Source organism: Phodopus roborovskii, unplaced genomic scaffold (assembly GCF_943737965.1).
Source record: "Phodopus roborovskii unplaced genomic scaffold, PHOROB, whole genome shotgun sequence".
Taxonomy (NCBI): Eukaryota; Metazoa; Chordata; class Mammalia; order Rodentia; family Cricetidae; genus Phodopus; species Phodopus roborovskii.
In genome coordinates this window covers 7,713,887-7,733,497 of record NW_026126638.1, presented here as the reverse complement: position 1 = coordinate 7,733,497, position 19,611 = coordinate 7,713,887, and the positions used below count along the sequence as shown (strand labels likewise).

The 19,611-nt window shown below is 41.3% G+C and overlaps 1 protein-coding gene across 1 annotated transcript in view; it reads left to right on the top strand.

Annotated features, from left to right (window-relative positions):
• The window catches only part of Grin2b (glutamate ionotropic receptor NMDA type subunit 2B), a 427,951-nt gene that overhangs the window by 378,037 nt on the left and 30,303 nt on the right, over positions 1 to 19,611 (top strand). The window contains exons 5-9 of the mRNA XM_051173139.1: positions 3,297 to 3,499; positions 4,250 to 4,421; positions 4,835 to 4,988; positions 7,756 to 7,881; positions 10,203 to 10,432. Of these exons, the coding sequence (XP_051029096.1) occupies positions 3,297 to 3,499; positions 4,250 to 4,421; positions 4,835 to 4,988; positions 7,756 to 7,881; positions 10,203 to 10,432 (885 nt within the window). The remainder of the gene's footprint in view (positions 1 to 3,296; positions 3,500 to 4,249; positions 4,422 to 4,834; positions 4,989 to 7,755; positions 7,882 to 10,202; positions 10,433 to 19,611) is intronic.

Here is a 19,611-nt window from a genome sequence, read left to right as displayed (position 1 = left end):
AACACAGCATCAGTTTTGTTCTCTGAAACATTATATAGGTCACTTCTAAGAGCAGAGTCCCCTGACATGTCACTAAAGACCCCTCTCTTTGTTGGCATTGATTCATTAAACAATCTTTTCTTTTCTTTTGGGATATAGATTTTAAACTACGTCTCAATCTGTCGAAGTGTGTGGTAATCCATGTTGTAGTTCATCTTGTTCACAAGAATGTCAGGAGAAACTTTGCCAAAAAGCTCTCTCCATAGCAGCCTTTCCCACAGATACATTAAGTCTATTAGCAAAGAAATTGCTACTGTTTTCTTACAGTCTGCCCCTGGCTGACCTATGTTGAGCATCCCAAATCAAATGACTTCCTTTCCTGAGTCTCATGTTCCATTGCACTGAAGTTAATTAGATAGATGTAGGCTAGGCTCACACACAGGACTTGAACATGTAGGTGAAATATCTGGGCCCAATGTTAAGGACAAGGAGAAGTTGTTGAAATTTTTAAATGGACATTGTATGACAAAGTCACAAGGTGTGTGTGTGTGTGTGTGTGTGTGTGTGTGTGTGTGTGGTATGTGTGTGTGCATGTGTGCGTGTGTGTCTTTATGTTGGTGTGTACACATGTGTATGTATGAAGGCTCTAAGTGGACAGCGGGTGCTTCCCTTATTTGTTTTCCATCTTATTTTTGGGATAGGCTTTTACTGTATCTGGAGCTCTCAAATTTGGCTAGCCTGGCTGGCCAGCGAACTCTAAGAACCCACCTCTTTCTGCTCACACAGAGTTGAGATTATAGGTGGATGCTGGGGATCTGAACTCCCAAGTTTGTGCTGAAAGCATTCCACTGCTAATCTAATCTCTGGTGTTCCAAGTGATGATTTAAGAAAGCCACCTTGAAGTAGTGTCTATAGCATCCTGGGGGGGGGCAACCATGTGACCTCAGAAGTCCTGTGGGCATCACAAGGCTAGACTTCCCAAGCATAGGCTAGTTACAATAAAGATAAAAGAATGTAATTGTATTTAAAAGACAAAAGGTCAAAGAGTTTATTGAGGAAAGGTGATAGGTAGGACTTATATACAAATAAATGAAAATAGGCACTTTCAGGCTTTTCAACTGTTCTCACACAATCAAACACACATAAAATACTATTGCTTTGGTCCCTGGAGTAAATAGCTTGCTTGGGAGTGGCTGAGATTCAATGGTCCTCCAGGGATGTTTTCTCTCTCCAAGGCTCTCCATGTGTCTGGGAAGTCACTTGGAGATAGCCTCTGCAAGATGAGGAGAACAGATGTGCAACAGAATCAAGATCAATAGTTTATTAAAGAGCTTGTGACAGCTTGCGATTTTTCAAATTTGTGATGACATGAAAGTGATTTGCACCCAATGGAAGCCATGTGTCATTTTATTTTACTTATCTTCTCTATGTGCACAGACGTGTGTGTGTGTGTGTGAGTGTGTGTGTGTGTGTGTGTGTGTGTTTAGGGTGGGGTAGGAATGCTAGAGATCAACCTTGCCTGTTGTCCCTCAAGGTTTATTCATCTTGTACTATGAGACAAAATCTCTCACAGGGACCTGGGACTCTAGGATTCACTGATTAATCTAGGATGGATGGTGAACAAGTCACTAAGATTCTCCTTTCATTTTCTTCTCCAAATGACAAATGCATGACAACACACCTGGCATTTAGGGAAGTGCTGAACACGCACTTTGCCAATCAGCTGAGCCATCTCCTTAGACCCTGTTTTGGTGTGTGTGTGTGTGTGTGTTTGTGTGTGTGTGTGTGTGTGTGTGTGTAGCTACATTCTCAATTCTGGTTTGGTGATATGTGGTAGGTCAAGAGTGTGTTCAATACATCATTTTCACCTTACAATTTCAAGTTACGATGGCTCTAGGTCATAATCCCATCAGAGGCAATAGTGTATCTCTACATCACAAAGGAAAGAAAACATTTGGGGTCAATGCTTCATTCTGAACCTAGAAGCAAAATAGTTTGGGAAAAAAAAAATTGTGCTAATCCAAACAAGATAGTCTAGGACACAAATTCAGTACCCATGTTGTGAGAACGTAATAAAGAAGGTGGTAGCTCTAACTAATTTGGCTGTGGGAGTAAAGTGATCAGCTTTGTGGGACGAGCTACAGGGAGGAACTAAACACACGTAAGTGCAGACAAAAGTGGGGGCTAAGATGAGAGGGAGTTTGAGTTGTCATTAGTATAGATGTCCATGCCTGTCCACTTGAAAATGAAGTTAATCCCAGATACACTGCTTCTCACTGGTATCTGGAAGTCCATAAACTAAATAGTTTCGTATGCTGAGTACCTTACCTGGATGGCCCTAACTACACGAAAGAAACTGTTGACTGTAAGATACCTTATTTCTGAGGAGGCTCAATTATTTGAAAATTAAAATTAGTTCTTTTCCCCCTTTAAACTCATTGGTACCATGACAGCAAGGGCCCAAGAACAAAATTGTATGATTTCTACATGAAGTCGTGGATGAAGGCCTCTGTCACAAGGCAAATGAAACCACACATTTCTCATGGCAACTGACAGCAGGTCTGCCGTATTTGATTCAGGGAACACACACCTTTCACATTAGGGCCATGAAGGTAGTTTTTCCATCATGGGTGGCATAGCCTTTGTGGCCCCACATGGCTGCTCAGAGACAGCTATCTCTGTCATCCCAGGGTGTCTGCTTAGTCCAGCAAGTGCAACTCTACACTGGCATGTGCAATTGTCACCAGGCCAACTACATACCCTTATCCAAGCAAGTAGTGTCTGTATTCCTTCATCACAACATAACCTTGTGAATCAGAAATTCATGGTTCTCTGAACAATTCCCCAGTGAGCTTCTGTTACAACTCAGAACACATCCAGCTAGTTCATTTGCTACAGTCACTCATATTTCCTAACATTCTTTGCTGATCTCAGGATTATGTTTCTTATTATAGTTGAGTAAAACAAACAAACAAACAAACAAACAAACAAATAAACCCCATGACCATGTGACCCAGGAAAGTCAAGAATTTCCCAGCTCTTGATACAGGAGCTATGGGGTTTCAGAGGGTGTTCAGACCGTTGTAGGTCCTCATTCAATGCAGAGTAAAAGGATAAGTGAATAAAAAGGGATTACTTCTCTTGAATGAACAGTCATTTCTTTTGCAGCATCTGTTTTAGAAGTGTTCTCCCCGTAGTGTACTGTGCTGGTATTGGTTTTCTTTTGCTTAACAACTTCAGAGATAATTCAGAGAAGACTGGGAGAGGTATGAGACAGTGGTCCGTGGTGGCTGAGTCCTTTGTTCATCTCTGTGCAGGTAGGGAAATGGAAAGACAAGTCCCTGCAGATGAAATATTATGTGTGGCCTCGAATGTGCCCTGAGACCGAAGAGCAGGAGGATGACCATCTGAGCATCGTGACCTTGGAGGAGGCGCCATTTGTCATTGTGGAAAGTGTGGACCCCCTCAGTGGAACGTGCATGAGGAATACAGTCCCCTGCCAGAAGCGCATCATCTCTGAGTATGACCCTTCCTTAGATGCATGGTTATAGGTGGCCTGGGGGGGGGGGAGTCACATGTGCTCTTTGCTGACCTGGAATTCTGCACTCTATGAAATTCTCAGCTGCCATTAGGCTTCAGCATCAATGGGAGCTTTCATCAGATGTGTGGCTCCATCTAAAACCCTGACCTGAGACAATGATTATTCTCTTATGGTTCCTTTGACCTTGCCCAGCCTCAGTGACTGGGACTTCAAGTCTACTGACTTTTACGTTTCATTGAGTATGGAAATGTGTTCTCTCTAAGCCAGCATTTTGAGAATTAGACCTATTTTTTGAAACAATTCCACTTGATTTATGCTGTCAAAAGATGGAGTTACAATACTCTTGGATGAGGGTGGGAAGTAAAGCATCTTGAAGGGACAACTGCAGAGTTTCTTATAATCTGGTAGGCATTTTGTACCTGAATTCAGGGTTTGATAAAAACCATGAACTCAAATAAAAATGTATTTGGATGAACTTGTAGGATATATGACTTTTCCTCATCTATGTTATACATCAAAGAAACATTGAAAAAATGCCAGGATATGTCTCAGGATACTGAGATAATAAAAATCGCCACAGTTCTAGGTTTGATCTCTTTCCTTGTGAAAGAATAAACTGTACTGTGGGGGTGGAGGTTGGAATCGGAGTCTTAATGAAAAAGTAATTTTTCCTTCTTGTACAAAGTCTTGCTTTGTTTGTTTGTGTTTTTGTTTTCTTTATCTGGGTAGGAATAAAACAGATGAAGAGCCAGGCTACATCAAAAAATGCTGCAAGGGGTTCTGTATCGATATCCTCAAGAAAATTTCTAAGTCTGTGAAGTTCACCTATGACCTCTACCTGGTGACCAATGGCAAGCATGGAAAGAAAATCAATGGGACCTGGAATGGCATGATTGGTGAGGTCAGTATCAGGAGGCAAGGTCATGACAAAGTCATCTCCATTATGCCCTAGTGTTAATTTATCTCATGAATTTAACAACATGTAAAATAGTAATAGAGAGAAGGAGAAATAGTTCAGCTAGTGATATGCTTGCCTCATAATCATGAGAACCTGAGTTTGATCACCAGAACTCAAATAAAAATTCAAATACAGTGATGTGCCCTTGTACTCCCACTGTTGGAAAGGATTTCTGGGGCCTGGTGGCCACCTGGTTTAGCCAAGTTGGTGAGCTCCAGGTCAACAACAGACCCACAGTGGAGGTGGATGGTATTCTAGAGATGGTGCCCAAGTTTCTGATGAGCCTTGAGAATTTTGCTTGTGATAGCCCTGTCTGCTATAATACTCTAACTGGAGCACTGTACCTTTTTCTCTAGGTGGTCATGAAGAGGGCCTACATGGCAGTGGGGTCACTGACTATTAATGAAGAACGATCAGAGGTGGTTGACTTCTCTGTGCCCTTTATAGAGACTGGCATCAGTGTCATGGTTTCACGCAGTAATGGGACTGTGTCACCTTCTGCCTTCTTAGGTAAATCATGTATTTATTGATGTCAGGAATGGACTCAAGGGCAAGTAGCTGGAATTAGAAACAACTGCAGAACATGGTTTGTCAAGAGTTTAATTCAGACAGGAAATTCATTAGGGGCAGCTGGTTATTCTTAAACACAACAATTAAGAATACCTAGAAATCAGGGAAGTGTGTTGTCCTACAAGAAAACACTGTGAGAATGGTCATCAGAAGTTCCATATGGTTCCCTTTTCATCAGTTAATGTTCATTTTACTTTGAACAAATTTGTTTCATCTATTTTCCTCACCCACAGAATACGGCATTTCAACCAAGTGACTTCTAAGACTTCCTTCTGAAATAATAATTTCTAAGTCTAGATATTTTCTGTCTTAGTTATGATCCTATTGGTGTGGGACAGGCATGTCACTGGAGCAGTAGCTGAGAGCTTTACATCCTGATCCATAGGCAGCAGGTGTTGGAAGAGGAAGGCACGGGGCTTCGAATGGTCTTTAGAAACTTCAAAGCCCACTCTCCAGTGACACACCTCCTCCAACGAGGCTACATCTCTTAGTCCTTTTCAGCTTATCAGCTGGGGACAAACCAGGCAAAGGCATGAATCTATTGGGACCATTTTCATTCAAATAGAACCACCTCATCAAAAGACCTATTTATTGTTTAATCATCTGCAAGAATTGAGCTTAGGGCTAACACACATATAAATATAAACATATAAATATCTTATGTATGTTTTTACGCAAATTTTCTGAGATTTTGCTAACCAGAGCTCATCTGATCCTTCTTCCTACACCCTTTCTCACCTTCTCCAACACCATCGCTATCTGCCCACTCTCTAGTGTCACTCAAATGCAAAACACATTAGATATGATTTAAGAGTGGGTGACATAAGCAATAACTTCAAATATATATATATATATATATATATATATATATATATATATATAAAATATTCTTGGGGCTGTGGAGCCAGGGATTGGAAAATTGGGCTAGGAGACAGGAAGTCTTGTCAGGTCATAAACAAGCTATAAGCCTATAGACTAACCACAATCCGTAAGGGGAAGAACTATTTTTTAATGAGACTCTTAGAAGAGACAGTGACTGGTTTTTATTTAAATTCTGTCTGTGAGGGATTAATTTAATTAATGTACCACTAAATGGAATTATAGATTCTATAAAACTTTTCTATAAGTTACTTAAGTGTCTCAGCCAATCTTCTTAACCATGATGAAGCATTTTCCAGGAGTTCTGTGAAAAAGCTCTGGAATGGCAGTCATCATAGCCTTCATTCCACAATCTGGGTGGGGGTCCATTGTGGCAAACAGAGAAAAATATGCAACATAGTATTGTGGGGAATGGTAAGCCGTGTTTCAGGGTACCCTCAATTTATAACCTGGCTGCCACTTTCTGAGCATGTCTGTAGAAAGAACATTTCCGTCTCATACTTAATTTACTGTAGAATAAATATATCCACCCAACAATGAAAGACCCAGTGTAAGGGTTATAAATAATGGTACACGGGGAAGTTCTGTAAACTGTAAAGATCAATAAAGATGTTTGGTAAATCCGTTGGCAGAAAGTTGCCCTAAGCTAGAAGAGGCAGGAGTGGGGAGCAGGGAGAAATAACAGACGTGAAGCACTCATTAAGTTCTTAGCCAATCATAGAAAAGCATGAAGCCAGGGTAGGATTTTCACCAGTTATAGTCCAGGGTGGAGGATGTTTTCCCTGCACCAGATGAAGCAGACCCAATGACTTGGAAGAAGGGGGAAACAGCATGTTAATTCACTTATTATGAGTTTACAATTTGATGTGACAACTAAGAAGGCCAGAACTCTTTTGGGACACAATTGAGGGATACTGTATCATGGGACAGAATTACCAACAACCAACATTCTTTGGTGTCTAAAGCATTATAAAGATGGCTTATTGGAATATAGTGTTCAGCTTATAGGTCTTTCTAAGCCAGAGAAATTTTGATCAGGGGGAATAGATTTAGCAACTATGATGAAAGATACTAAAGAAAACATACATGGGACAATCTTGTTCTCTGGTCTAGCCTTAGCCCATAAACCCATTGCTTAGTAATAAAGGTCTGATTTACAAACCATATTCCCTTGTTATCTGAGGAATGGTCACTGCTGCAGACATTGACAGTCAATTTAGATAGTATTTTTTTAAACTGGTTAATGTATAATCTCATATCTTAATAATATCTACTATGACATTCCTCAATAGAGTAGGCTGAAAAAAGTAACTGCAGGCTGAACACTAAGAGAAGTAATCTGAACACAAAAATGAAGGGGAATGGTTACTCATTGTACAACAGTATCGCCAAATCAATTCGACTCTACAGTAGTACCTACATTTGTCACGAATTTGTCCACAAGACTTGAAGGCCATGTTGATGAGGGCATAAAGCAAGTCAGTTTATTGTCATTTACTTGTGCCAGATCCACCTCCTTCAATTGCATCATTCATTAGAAGATTCAAATATGGTGGCAGGAGTGACAGAAACTGTCCCCAGTAAACCCAGAAAGGCTCACAAACAAGATGGCATCTTCATGCACTTGAAAAAAAAAAATGGTCTTTGCATGCCCAGGCAGAAAGGGGGAGGTGCTTGAGTTTATCTTACATCTTCCAAATCCAACCCTGGCTCTCTGAGGGCACACAGCACACTTGTGGCTTGCTCCTCTCAAAAGAGATGATTATGGAGGTGATGAGCTATTTGTTCTCTGCTTTGACCCTGAGCACTGTTTTGCTTTCCTTCCCAGAACCATTCAGTGCTGACGTGTGGGTGATGATGTTTGTGATGCTGCTCATTGTCTCTGCTGTGGCTGTCTTTGTCTTTGAATACTTCAGCCCTGTGGGTTACAACAGGTGCCTAGCTGATGGCAGAGGTAAGGTCACGTGGATGGACTTCTGCATCTTACCCCCCCCCCCACTTCACAACTCAAAACCATCACATCCATTGTTTGTTACCTGCAGTCACCTTACTTCCTATGAGGTTGGGGGCCATTGTAATGCCAGTGTAGCAATGTTTAAAAAGAAAGATTGATAATGGAGATGGTTATCATGTGTCTGGTCATTTTTTGTAAACTGTGGGTTATGGGAAGTTGACTGAGAAATGTGAGGGGAAGGGCAGACTATACATACACAGTAAAGAGTCAGAAAATTTAGACTGCCCAGAGGGTATATGAAAATTGTTGTGTCCACTGGAGCTTCCCACAGTTGGAGGATTATGACTGATTTACAGGATCTCCACAACCTGGGTCTTCGGCCCAGCCCCCCTCCCTAGGATTAGTGTGCTTGAAATAAAAAGGACACAGAAGTTCTCTCTTGTAGCTACAATAGGGTGGGTCTCATTTCCTAAGTAAATGGGCATCAACATGGGGAAACTGGCCCTGTGTTTGAAGTACTTTTGATATTTTTTGAAAACTTTATCAAACTTCTGAAGGGTCATGAGAATCTGGTAAATAGCTCCTTCAGAACTTCATAAAAACCCCAGGATTAAGAAATATCCAGCTTCTTCTAAGTCTTTTCCTTTTAGAATTCTAGTTATTCTGGAATGTACCTCCAAGAAGACAAATTCTTAATCTTAGGTACTAATAAGAATTGCATAACGGACACTTCAAAGAGAAAGGTGCTTAGACCTAGCCTGATGAGTTACTAAACCAAGGATGAGGCTCAGACATTATTTGTTTCAAGAGTGGTTATTTACCTTGGTCTTATTAGAATAACCAGATTCACCTTGCATCTGTTTAATAAGAATCTTTAAGGTGTTCACCTTGCAACAGTGTTCAATAAACATGACATTAGTGCTTCGGTGGGATTCCCAGTTCAAACTTGAGAGTTACTGTTTCACCAATGGACTTCCAAGTGCTGGTCTACCTTATAGATGGGTGTGTTTTATGAGACAGAGTTGTGCATGTCTCCACAATATAGTGTGGTCATTGACTTCCCACCTATGCCAAAAAAGTTACCTAGAAGTAGTGACCTATATTCCAAACTGAGAGGGTGTAGTGAGTGAACCTTCTAAGTATCCCAAAGAGTAGACAGTGGTCAATACCTTTAAGAGCCAGAGATAGGATAAACTGCCCTCTCACCCTGGAAAAAAAGAGATTTGCAAACTCCACCCAAGATCTCATGATTGCTCATGTTACCTTCAGATGCTTCTCTTCACAGGGATTCCAGCACTGTTCCATTCTAAATATCTAAATACAGCACAGCATTTGCTTTGTAAACAACTTTCTACTTTCACATCTATTGTATGATGTCAAGACCACAGTCATAGATGTACGTACATAGCTAGATAGCTAGTTCAACATGTGCAAGCCCTGATGATGTGGTTGACTGAGCACATGCTGCAGCATCATACCAAACATTCTAAGGCCTTTGCTAATATGTTGGAAAACTCTATGGGCAGGCATTAATTTCTGCAGGGGAAGTGTGCACTAAGATTCAGGTAACACACAAGGTCTCTCCCCCACCAAGCAGGGACATCAGGCAAGTCACCAATCATTTATGGGCAGAAACTCTAAGATCAGATAGAGTGATATCTGTCAAGAACAGCTATGTTTCTGTTATAGATAGACATGACCATGCTAAGAGTCAGTGATCTCTTTCTTATCTGGGCTTCTTTGTGCAGAAGTGTCAGCTGCATTAAACCAGTTGGGAAGAGTTGTCATGGAATGATTAGGAGAATCAAGGTCATTTTAAAGACATCAGCTTCTAATGGCTAGATGCTGAAGCTAAAATTACATTCAGTCATCTAGCACTGGTGAAACTCAACCTTAAGGGTTATGGCAGTAGTAGAAAGGGGCCTTACACAATTCTTGCTGATGTTTTGGAAGTTAAATACTTCCTTGGTAGATACAATGGCAAATTTTAAGAAAAATAGTCAATGTGACTATTTTGGAATAGTTAGTCATTGTTACCCAACTTTCACCCAAAAGACCTTGATGGTCTAAATATATGAAGGCGGGAAGAATTTTAGCTGGAGAAAGCTCTCACCATACCAGAGGGCTGTGGATTTGCCTTTAACAAACCATCTTCTGCCTTTCTTGGGATCCCAGGAGAGACACATGTTCTTGAATTGTAAGGCTGCTATTAGGGTGGTCTGCTCTTGCCAGGAACTTCCCAGATCTGGGTACTTGTAGATTGAACTAGGTCCAATGATTCAGTCTTAATTTGTTTTCTTCTGTCTTTTGTATCACACTAGAGCCAGGAGGCCCATCTTTTACCATTGGCAAAGCAATCTGGTTACTCTGGGGTCTGGTATTCAACAACTCCGTCCCTGTGCAGAACCCGAAGGGGACCACCTCCAAGATCATGGTGTCAGTGTGGGCCTTCTTTGCTGTCATTTTCCTGGCCAGCTACACTGCCAACTTAGCAGCCTTCATGATCCAAGAGGAGTATGTGGACCAGGTTTCTGGTCTGAGTGACAAGAAGGTAAGGGACCCATTTAAAACGTGCATCTTTCTCTATCCTGTCCTGAGCCATACTCACAGTTCTCAAGAACCTGGTGATTTTCTAAATGTTGAGAATCAGCAGCTATTTCTTGTGTTTTCTTCAGTTGGGACATGGTACAGAAGCTGGATTCTCCACTGAATTAATACTCCAAGCTTGCCTTCTGATTTGGAAAAGGCTGTCACAAGGGCACCCTGGGCTGCAAAATAAGGGGCTTGCTATGCTAGCAGGTTCTCTGAGTACATAGCTGCTCTTATTGGATGCAGTTGGGTGGCCTCTCAGCTCAGGGCTGCCTGTTTGCTGTGTTATTAGAGGGCTGCCCCTGTGTACCCACACTGGGGATACCAGAGCTTTACACCTCATTTTCCTCCCGATGGTGCTTGGCTGTGGGCTCTCCCTTTGTTCCCTCTGCACACTCGCGTGTTCGTAGGGCTGAGCGGGAGGGTTATTCACATTGTGTCTTGAAGAGAAGTGCTAGTTAATGTATGATTGCCCCTGTGTGGTGCAGATGAGTGGGTTGCCCCCACACCAATTGCCGTCCTCCCCACCCACCTGGCAGTGGGGAGAGAAAGGGAGGCATCTACTAGTTTCCATCTTTCCTGGCTGAGTGGTACAAAACGTGCTCTCCATGCATGGGATCATGTAGGTCAGCCTGAAGCATACCAGTCTCCATGAGAGATTTGTCATCTTGACCTATAACAATCATGATGGTCTGGGACTAGAAAGGTTGTGTTTGCAGAGAGTCTAGGAAAGTTTGAGACCAAAGCATTTTTCATTTTTTCACTTACTACAATTTTTTTGTGTTCTTTAGATCTTTAACACTTAGGAAATGTCACTTTCCACTTCCACTTCCAGGATGAAGCCCTGAGATACAGGCAGATGTGTTTTGAGACTGATGGATAATACTTTATCACATGGGTGAGGGTCCTTGTGAAAAGTTACTGTCTTGACTTAGGAGCCAGTTCCTCCATCCACTCCTCTTCATTCACCAAGAATTCTCAGAAGCATATGAGAAAAAGAAACAGTTCCTTGAGGGAATTGTATGGTGTTCTTTTGTGTGCATATGCACGTCTGTATGTGAGTATGTGTGTGTATATGTGCGTGTGAAAGACACACTAATACATTATAATCACTGTAAGTGACATGTTATGAGTTTCAGTTTATCTGATTTGTCTTCCTTTTGCTTTATTTTTCTTTTAATTATTAAATTATTCTGATTTATTTTTATTTCAACTTAAAAATGTTTTCTCTTCCTTGTATGCCCTTCTCCTTTCTTAAAGTATCATGTATTGCTCTAACTCATAATTTATTTATATATGCATATTCACCCATTTGTTTCTGATTCGTTTTTAGACCTTTCTCTTGCTTATGGTCCTATCAGCAGAATCTATTGTCATTGTCTTGGTTAGGCTTTCTTTTGCTGTAATGAAACACCGTGATCAAAAGCAAGTTGGGTAGGAAAGTGTTTATTCAACTTATACTTCTATATTACTGTCCAGCATCAAACATCAGAGGAAAGTCAAGCCAGGAACTCAAGCAGGGCAGGATGCTAGAGGCAGGAGCTGATACAGAGCCCATGGGAGGGTGCTAATTACTGGCTTGCTCAACATGCTTCCTTACAGAATCCAGGATCACCAGCCCAGGGATAGCACACATACCATGGACTGGACCCTTCCCCCCATTGATCAGTAATTGAGAAAATGCCTTACAGCTGGATGTCATGGAGGCATTTCCTCAACTGAGGCTCCTTCCTCTCTGATGACCCTAGCTTGTGTCAAGTTGACACACAAAACCAGCCGGCACAGTCATTATGGAACTAAATAGAAAGCTACCAACCTCCATCTCTGACTTCACTTATTCTTGGTATAGTTCAGGTAGGCAACACCTACCAAAAATTATGGATGTATCAGACTCTCTAAGGGCTCTCCTGCCGTGTGTAGATTTGCCAGAGATGGTACTCCATCAGTTGCCAAATCATTAGAACATGTTACCTTGCACTCGTTTGGAAAAGGTGTACTAGATTAAATTCCCAAGCATAAATTGTCCATGTCTAACACGCTCATGTCACTATGCATCACCATGGCAACAGAGTGGTGGGTCACAGCCCTTTTTGAGACTGTCAGTTAACGTGATGATAATCTACCATATTTGTCTTACCTTCTTCAAATGTCTCTAGAAATACCTCCAAATATTGTATTTGTTTCTCTAATACCATCATTTCACCCAGCAACAACTTAAAATGTATTTGAACTAAACATAGTTGACATGGAAGGGGAAAATTTCCTTTCCTCATGACCATCCTAGGCTACTTATAGCAAAGAAACTATGTGTCTGCCTGCCGTATTAGATCATATCAATTTTTTTTTGCACATAGTATACACTGCTGCTTGCTTCTTCCCCCCAATGTGGCTTCCATGTCCCTTATTAATGATCACCAGCTCGCTAGTAACTCTGGCCAAATGCTTGCATCCTGCATCATAGGCATCTATAACTCTTTATCATTCTTGACCATGGCTTAGTCCAGCCATCTGCTTAGGAATGTTTTCTTCCCAGTTTTCATTTGCTAAACTATGTAAACCTGACTCAGATTGGAGATTCTTTACTTGCAGAACTCTCTCTAGGCTTCTTCCATGCAGCTGTACATCTCCCTCTTCCATGACAATTATTCAGGCCTTTATTATGTCTTCCGTGTTCTATATGATTATCTGAAGACGTGTGCATAATAGTATTTCTCTTTGAATGTGAATCTCACAGCCAGTGCCATTATTTGGTCATTATTAGGACAAGAAAAATAGGTCCCTGTAAGAGAAGAGAGAGAATCTGTGTGCTTATGAGCCTCCTGTGCCCACAGTGGACATGAGACTACAGGGAGAGGAAGCCACAGCACAGCAGGAGCCTTTAAAAGCTGCTGAATTGGAAATGACTGAAAATGGATATCTGATGTATTGCAAAATTTCACAAGTGACAAAATAGTAAATTATAAGCATCCTACCAGAAAGTGTCAACATAATCTACATAATTATAGAAAACATTTAAGTAACTAATGACATATGACTGAATATTAGTGTCAGGAACAGTTGTAAAAATCAGAGGAGAGTGTTTTGAAAGTGTACTTAAAATGTCAAAATTCATATTAGCTTTACTTCAAAACACCTAAAGAAAACAAAATCTTGGGACTGGCATGGAAATACATGTGGGGAAGCATATTATTTGAATTTGGAAAGGGAAAATAATATATGCATTGAAACAATATTATTGAAGTGGAAATGAGATGATTTGGAAGATTGCTTTTTTTTTTTCCAAAGAAGTTACATTTCCATCAGGGAAAGTAACATTTACAATAGAGAAGAGTTCTGAAGCTTGTTTGGACTATCAAGTGATATATCGTCTGTGTCACTCAAATCAAATGGTAAACATCTCAGAGCGACAATGGGAAGATGTCTGTAGCCCTGACATTTATAGCTTAAAAAGTAGTCATCAATATTTGGCCAGAAAACAAAGAGTACGCTGAGATTTCATTTATGGTTGGTAAGGACGTTACCTTCTGTGATGCTCCTGCTGCTTGCCTTCCGTTGGTTATGGTACACTGCACTGAACCCTGAAAAACAGCATGATATAATGAATTCAGGTGCACCTTCCAGCAGCCCTACTGTGCATTCCTCAGACACCCATGTGCAAAGGGGTGTAAGGAAGTTAGTGGCATCTTCTTCCCTAAGCAATAAGCCCATGGTACTTGTTCTTGTGTCTCTCACCTATCCAGATGGACGTCCCATTTTGCTGTCTGCCAAACCTAGTGCGAAGGGGAGAGACCTCCACCCACCAGTATTTGCTGGGTACTAGGTACTTCTTTGCTGCATCTGTGTGTGTTATTTGCATAATCTTTCATCTAGATGTGGTTATTCCCATTTCCCAGAAGGACACTGCAACTCCTAGATAAGCTGTAATTCCCTGAAGTCTCACATATCAAGAGACAGAGCCAAGGTTGAAGCCTTGCGTATTTAATTCTAAAACCCTCTCCTAGGATGTTTCCCTTACAGGGAATCTCAGGCAAAGGTATGGCGTAGACTGAGATTCATATGTTAGGTTTTCTTTACAGTAGTAACAAAATAGCTAACAAAAAGAACTCAAGGGAGGGAAGCACAGCATTGTGAGTAGGAGATAGCATGTCAAGCAGCTTCTGCATTCAGGAGCAGAGGTCAGACAGGAAGTGGTGCTGAGACATACAACCTCAAGCCCCACCCCTAATGACTCTCTTCAGCCAGCAAAGTACCATGTCCTAATGGTTCCAAAACATTGCCGCAAGCAGCAGGGAGTATATGTTGAAACAAGTAATCCTGTGGGAACCATTTCACACTCTAACCACAACAGTTCATATAGCCACTCCTGTCTCTACTCTAGTTAATTCAAATTTAATTCTCTACTCTTTCATTAACTAGCTGTTTTGGATCTACCTCACCCAACTTTTCTCAGGGTACCACTGTGCTTACTACCAGTTCTTACTACCAGTTCTTACTTACCAGTTCTTACTACCGCTGACAAAGATCATCGTTGTCATTATTACTGATGATATTTCAGCGGTATCTTGGCTAACACTTTTTTTTTCCCAGCTCCTTTTAAGCCAGGCATAATGCCAAAAACATTGCAGAGGCAGTATTGTGTAATGGTGTCGTTAGTCGTTAATATCTTTATTTGTAGATGAAGCAATTGGAGCTTAGAGGTTAAATAACTTGCCCTTATGATATTCTTGGTTGACTATCACAGCCCCGCCCACCAGTGTGCCACACTATTTAGACCACGATGCTTTTTCTGGTTAATCACCCTTTTCGTGCATCCTCCATATACCTTATCAAAGTTTAACAAGCTAAATCGTTTCTCTGTACTAAAAATTAAACTATCTAATTAATTAAGCCATAATAATTAGATGGTGTTCTAAAATTTCTAGTTTGTTTGACAAATCATTCAGGGGTATCGTTTAAATAGACACCAGCAGTGATTTCTAGTATTTGTGAAGGCTAACGGCTTTCATATTGACTTTAGCCTGGGCATAAAGAGACCCTGGCCTGCAAGCCATTGTTGGTGATGAAGTGGTGATGGCATGAGAGAGAAGGGCCATTGATGTAGGCGGTGGGGATGAGGTTGGATTTAAGCAAACCCACAGGGACATGAAGTGAATGTAGCCATTGCAAGCTGCCTGTGTGGCTAATGGGCTCTCTAGGATGCCTGGCTATATTCTGCTTCACACCATCCTATCACCATGGTGACATCCTTAAATTATACTTTATGATTTATCTCCCAATGGGAGTTAAAAAAGAAAAGCTTTATTGACAAACTATTCATCTATCCAGACAACAATGGTCTTTGCCATTCAACGTTCCTAACAAAGAGTTCTACTAGTGTGCAATGCCCTTAGACTTACCTGCAACAAAGGGAGAACAATAAGGATGGCCATATGGCACGTAAGTGAAGACCCCTTGACTTTTCTGGATAAATGGATTTCTGAGAAATTTCATAGAGTCAGAAAGCTACTGTTTCTCTTTTTTGGCATATAGGTAACTAATATGATTTGAATGTCTTCTACCAAACTTGGGTTGAAATTTAATTGACACAGTAGCAGTACCAAAATGTGATTAGGTTATGAGGGCTCTGCCCCCATGAATGTTGTGAATGTGAGTTCAATGTCTGCAGCTCTTTGCTCTGGCCTTCCTGATCTCTTCTGTCATGTGTACAGCTGTCCCCACAACATGTTCTCTGTCATGCTTTGGCACAGTGAAAAGACCTTTGCCAGATGCTGATACCATGTCCTGAACTTGTCAGCCTCTAGAGCAGTGAAGGATACCTTTCTTTTCTTTACAGATCACCAACTTTGCAATTTTCTGTTATAATAACTTATAATGGGCGAAGACAGTAGGGTGTAGCTTTCAAGCCAACATGCAAACAACTAACTAAAACCTCAGAAAAAGTGGTTTGTCAGTGTACCTGTTTATAGGGCTCCTATCCTGAAACAGTTGGATGTCAATGAGCTTACTGAAGAAATGTGGACATAGTTTCTCTTTGAAAATGTATTTTCCTTGCTCTATTAACTTTAGGATAAAAGCTAGCAGGAGACAGCTAACCTCACACAAGATCTGTCATATCTTGGCTGAGACCATTTTGGTCAAATAATAGAATACTAGGCTAAGAATAGCTTAGTAGAGGGATCAGGAATGACTAATGAGGGTTCAACTTGGATATCCAGGTAGTTAAGCAAAAAGTAAGGGTGTGAGCCATGCATGCAAGCCTCTGGAGCGGTCAATTAGCGAATCATCTTTCTTTCTTTTTTTCTTTCTTTCTTTTTTTTCCTCTAACCATCTCAATTTTTTTAATAAAGTAAATAATTGTTGTTTATTTAGAGTCAGGGTCTTATGTATCTGACATATAATTCATTATGTTTCTGGGACTAGCCTTGAACTTGTGGCCCTCCTTCATCCACCTTCCAAATGCTAAGATTACAAATGTTTTCTACAACACCAAGTGATTGTACTCTTGGAAGAGATCATAGAGAGCAGATCTTTTGGAAGTGGCAGGAGAATAGAAGTCTCACATCCTGGGAGCATATGGAGTGCAGAATACCAAGGGTCAGGGAGTAGATATCTGCCTTTTCTTCCTCTTAATTGTTAGAACCAATCCAGTGCTTTATAGGGACCACCATCTCACAGAAAGCCTTCCTTAGATCTGCCAGGGTATCCCCTGCTCAGGTGAATCTAGAATAAACCTGCAGCTCTTGGATAACCTCAGACCTGCCTATCTGAGTGAGCTACCACGACTTCCATGGTTTTGTTCAAGTTCGAATCTGCATATTTCAGGCTATTAAGATAGTCCCTAGTTTCAGGAAGTTCCTAAGACCCACTTGGATATAGGAATGATTACATTCAAGTCCCAGGCTGCAGATAACCCAATATTCACTCTTGGGCTGCCACAGGGCTCCCAACATTCCTTTCTCTCTTTTGCTATGTTCCCATCTACTCATCACCCTGATGGCTGCCTTCCTTCTAGCACCCAATGACTTCTCATCCAGTCCTCCAAATCCTGCTACCCCATTGGGTCACCAAGGATGTTAGAAGGTCCCATCAAAAAGACATATCCACCAGCCAACCTTTAGATCCAGTGAATGCTGATACAAATGGTGGGAGGCACTTGCAGACATAACTAAGACTATGAAGTGAGACCATCCTGGGTTGTCGAGATGGGTGTTCAATCTGATGACAAACAAAAAGCTGAGCTATGCGGCACAGAAGAGGAAGAAAGGGGCACTTCAAGATGTAGTTGAGATCAAAGGGACAAGCTTAGGCAAGCAATGGAGACACAAGAAGCTGAAAGAGGTGAGGAGAGGATTCCTCCCTGGAGTCTAGAAGTATTATGCACAGTTAACAGCCTGAAGAACTTACAGGAAGACATTTATGCTGGTAGCCATCTGTGCAGCAGTCACAGGGACCTAACGTAGGAAGCAATCAATGGCTTCTTCTAGAACCTGCACTTTGAGCTGTGTGGATGGAGTTTCTTTCCCACCTGGCCTTGCTGCCCTTTAGTCCCAAATAAACACACAGAGTCTTATTAATTATAAACTGTTTAGCTGATGGCTCAGATTTATTATTAGCTAGCTCTCTCTTCATTATTAACCCATTTCTATTAATCTAAGTATTTCTACTCCTTCAGCAGCTACATGGTATCTCTCTGGCAGCTCAACCACTATGTCCTCTCACAAGAATTCTCCTCATCCTGGTAGCCCTGCCTATACTTCCTGTCTGGTTACTAGCCAATTGGTGTTTTATTTGTAAAGCAAGAAGAGAAACATATCTACAGAAGGACATTCCACATCATCCTAAAAAGAAATCAGGATAATGGAGAATGTTTACATACCTGAGAGCCATTCATAAAGTAATTGAGCCAATGATCTCCCTACAGCCTAGAATACCATTGCCTCCTTTATTACCTAAAGATTGGCCTATTATAATTATTTGTTTAAAAGACTGTTTCTTTACTATACCTTTACAAGAAAAAAATAGAGAAAAATTTGCCTTCATGGTACCTACTTCCAATAATTCTCAACCTGCTGAAAGATATCAGTGGAAGGTTCTCCCACAGGGAGACCCACCCTGTGACAATATTTGTACAGCAGCCATTGGAAATAATATGTAAGCAATTTCCTCAATCTATGATTTACCATTACATGGATGACATTTTATTATCTCATTCAAATGTAAATAATTTAGAAATAATGTTTAAAGAAGGACCCCAAAAAGAGTGACTGAAAACTTGCCAAGCCAAGGTGGTCCAGTCCTTAAGATTACCCTGGTTCACAGAAATGTCTGTCAGATATGCTAGGCTTCTATGGTTAGCTAGGGATAAGCTCCATTATCTGACTCTCAGACACACTTTATTTGTACAAGCAAGTTATTATGAAGCTATGTAAAGAATGAAAGCCTCCTATGCATATAGAATATGAGTTGAAGCATCTCTTCTCAATCAATGGTCTTTCTCAACCTGAAAAAAAAAAGAACACAGCCTTGTTTCACTCAGCTGACATTAGTGTGTTTTCAAAATGCCATGTGTATTCAAAATGAAATGAAATGAAACTAAAGAAGGAAGGAAAAGGGGGGAGGAGAGAAGGGCAGAAAAGAGAGAGAGGGGGTGGGAAGGAGGGGAGGAAGGGGAAGGAGGAGAGAATGGGTAGGAAGGGGAGAAAGTAGCTATGGTACCAGAGAAGGGATAAGAAGGGGAGGAAGAAGAGGAAGAGGAGGGGGGGGACTGGGGAAGAAAACCATCTGCACCTGGGCTATACCTGTGGACGTTATTCAGAAAGGTGTCAATCCTTATGTAAGACACTAGATGACCAGAGGCTCCCCAGGCTTTAGAGGCATTAGAATTCTATTCACAGTCCGAGGTAGCTCCTGGGTCGGCCTTGGCTTTGCGTGGATGTTTCAGCCTTATCGCCTTCCACCTGTGCCCAGATGAAATGGAAGCAAGAGTGGAAGCCTTTCCCAGTGAGTTGTGTGCAGCCTGTCTGTTCTGCAGTCTTTCTGCATGCACAGGGGCCAGTGGGCAACCCAGAGTGCCGGGGACTGGGAAAGCCCAGCCACTTCATTTCCTGCTCTGTGCTGAGAGTTCCTTTCTAGCATGGGGCA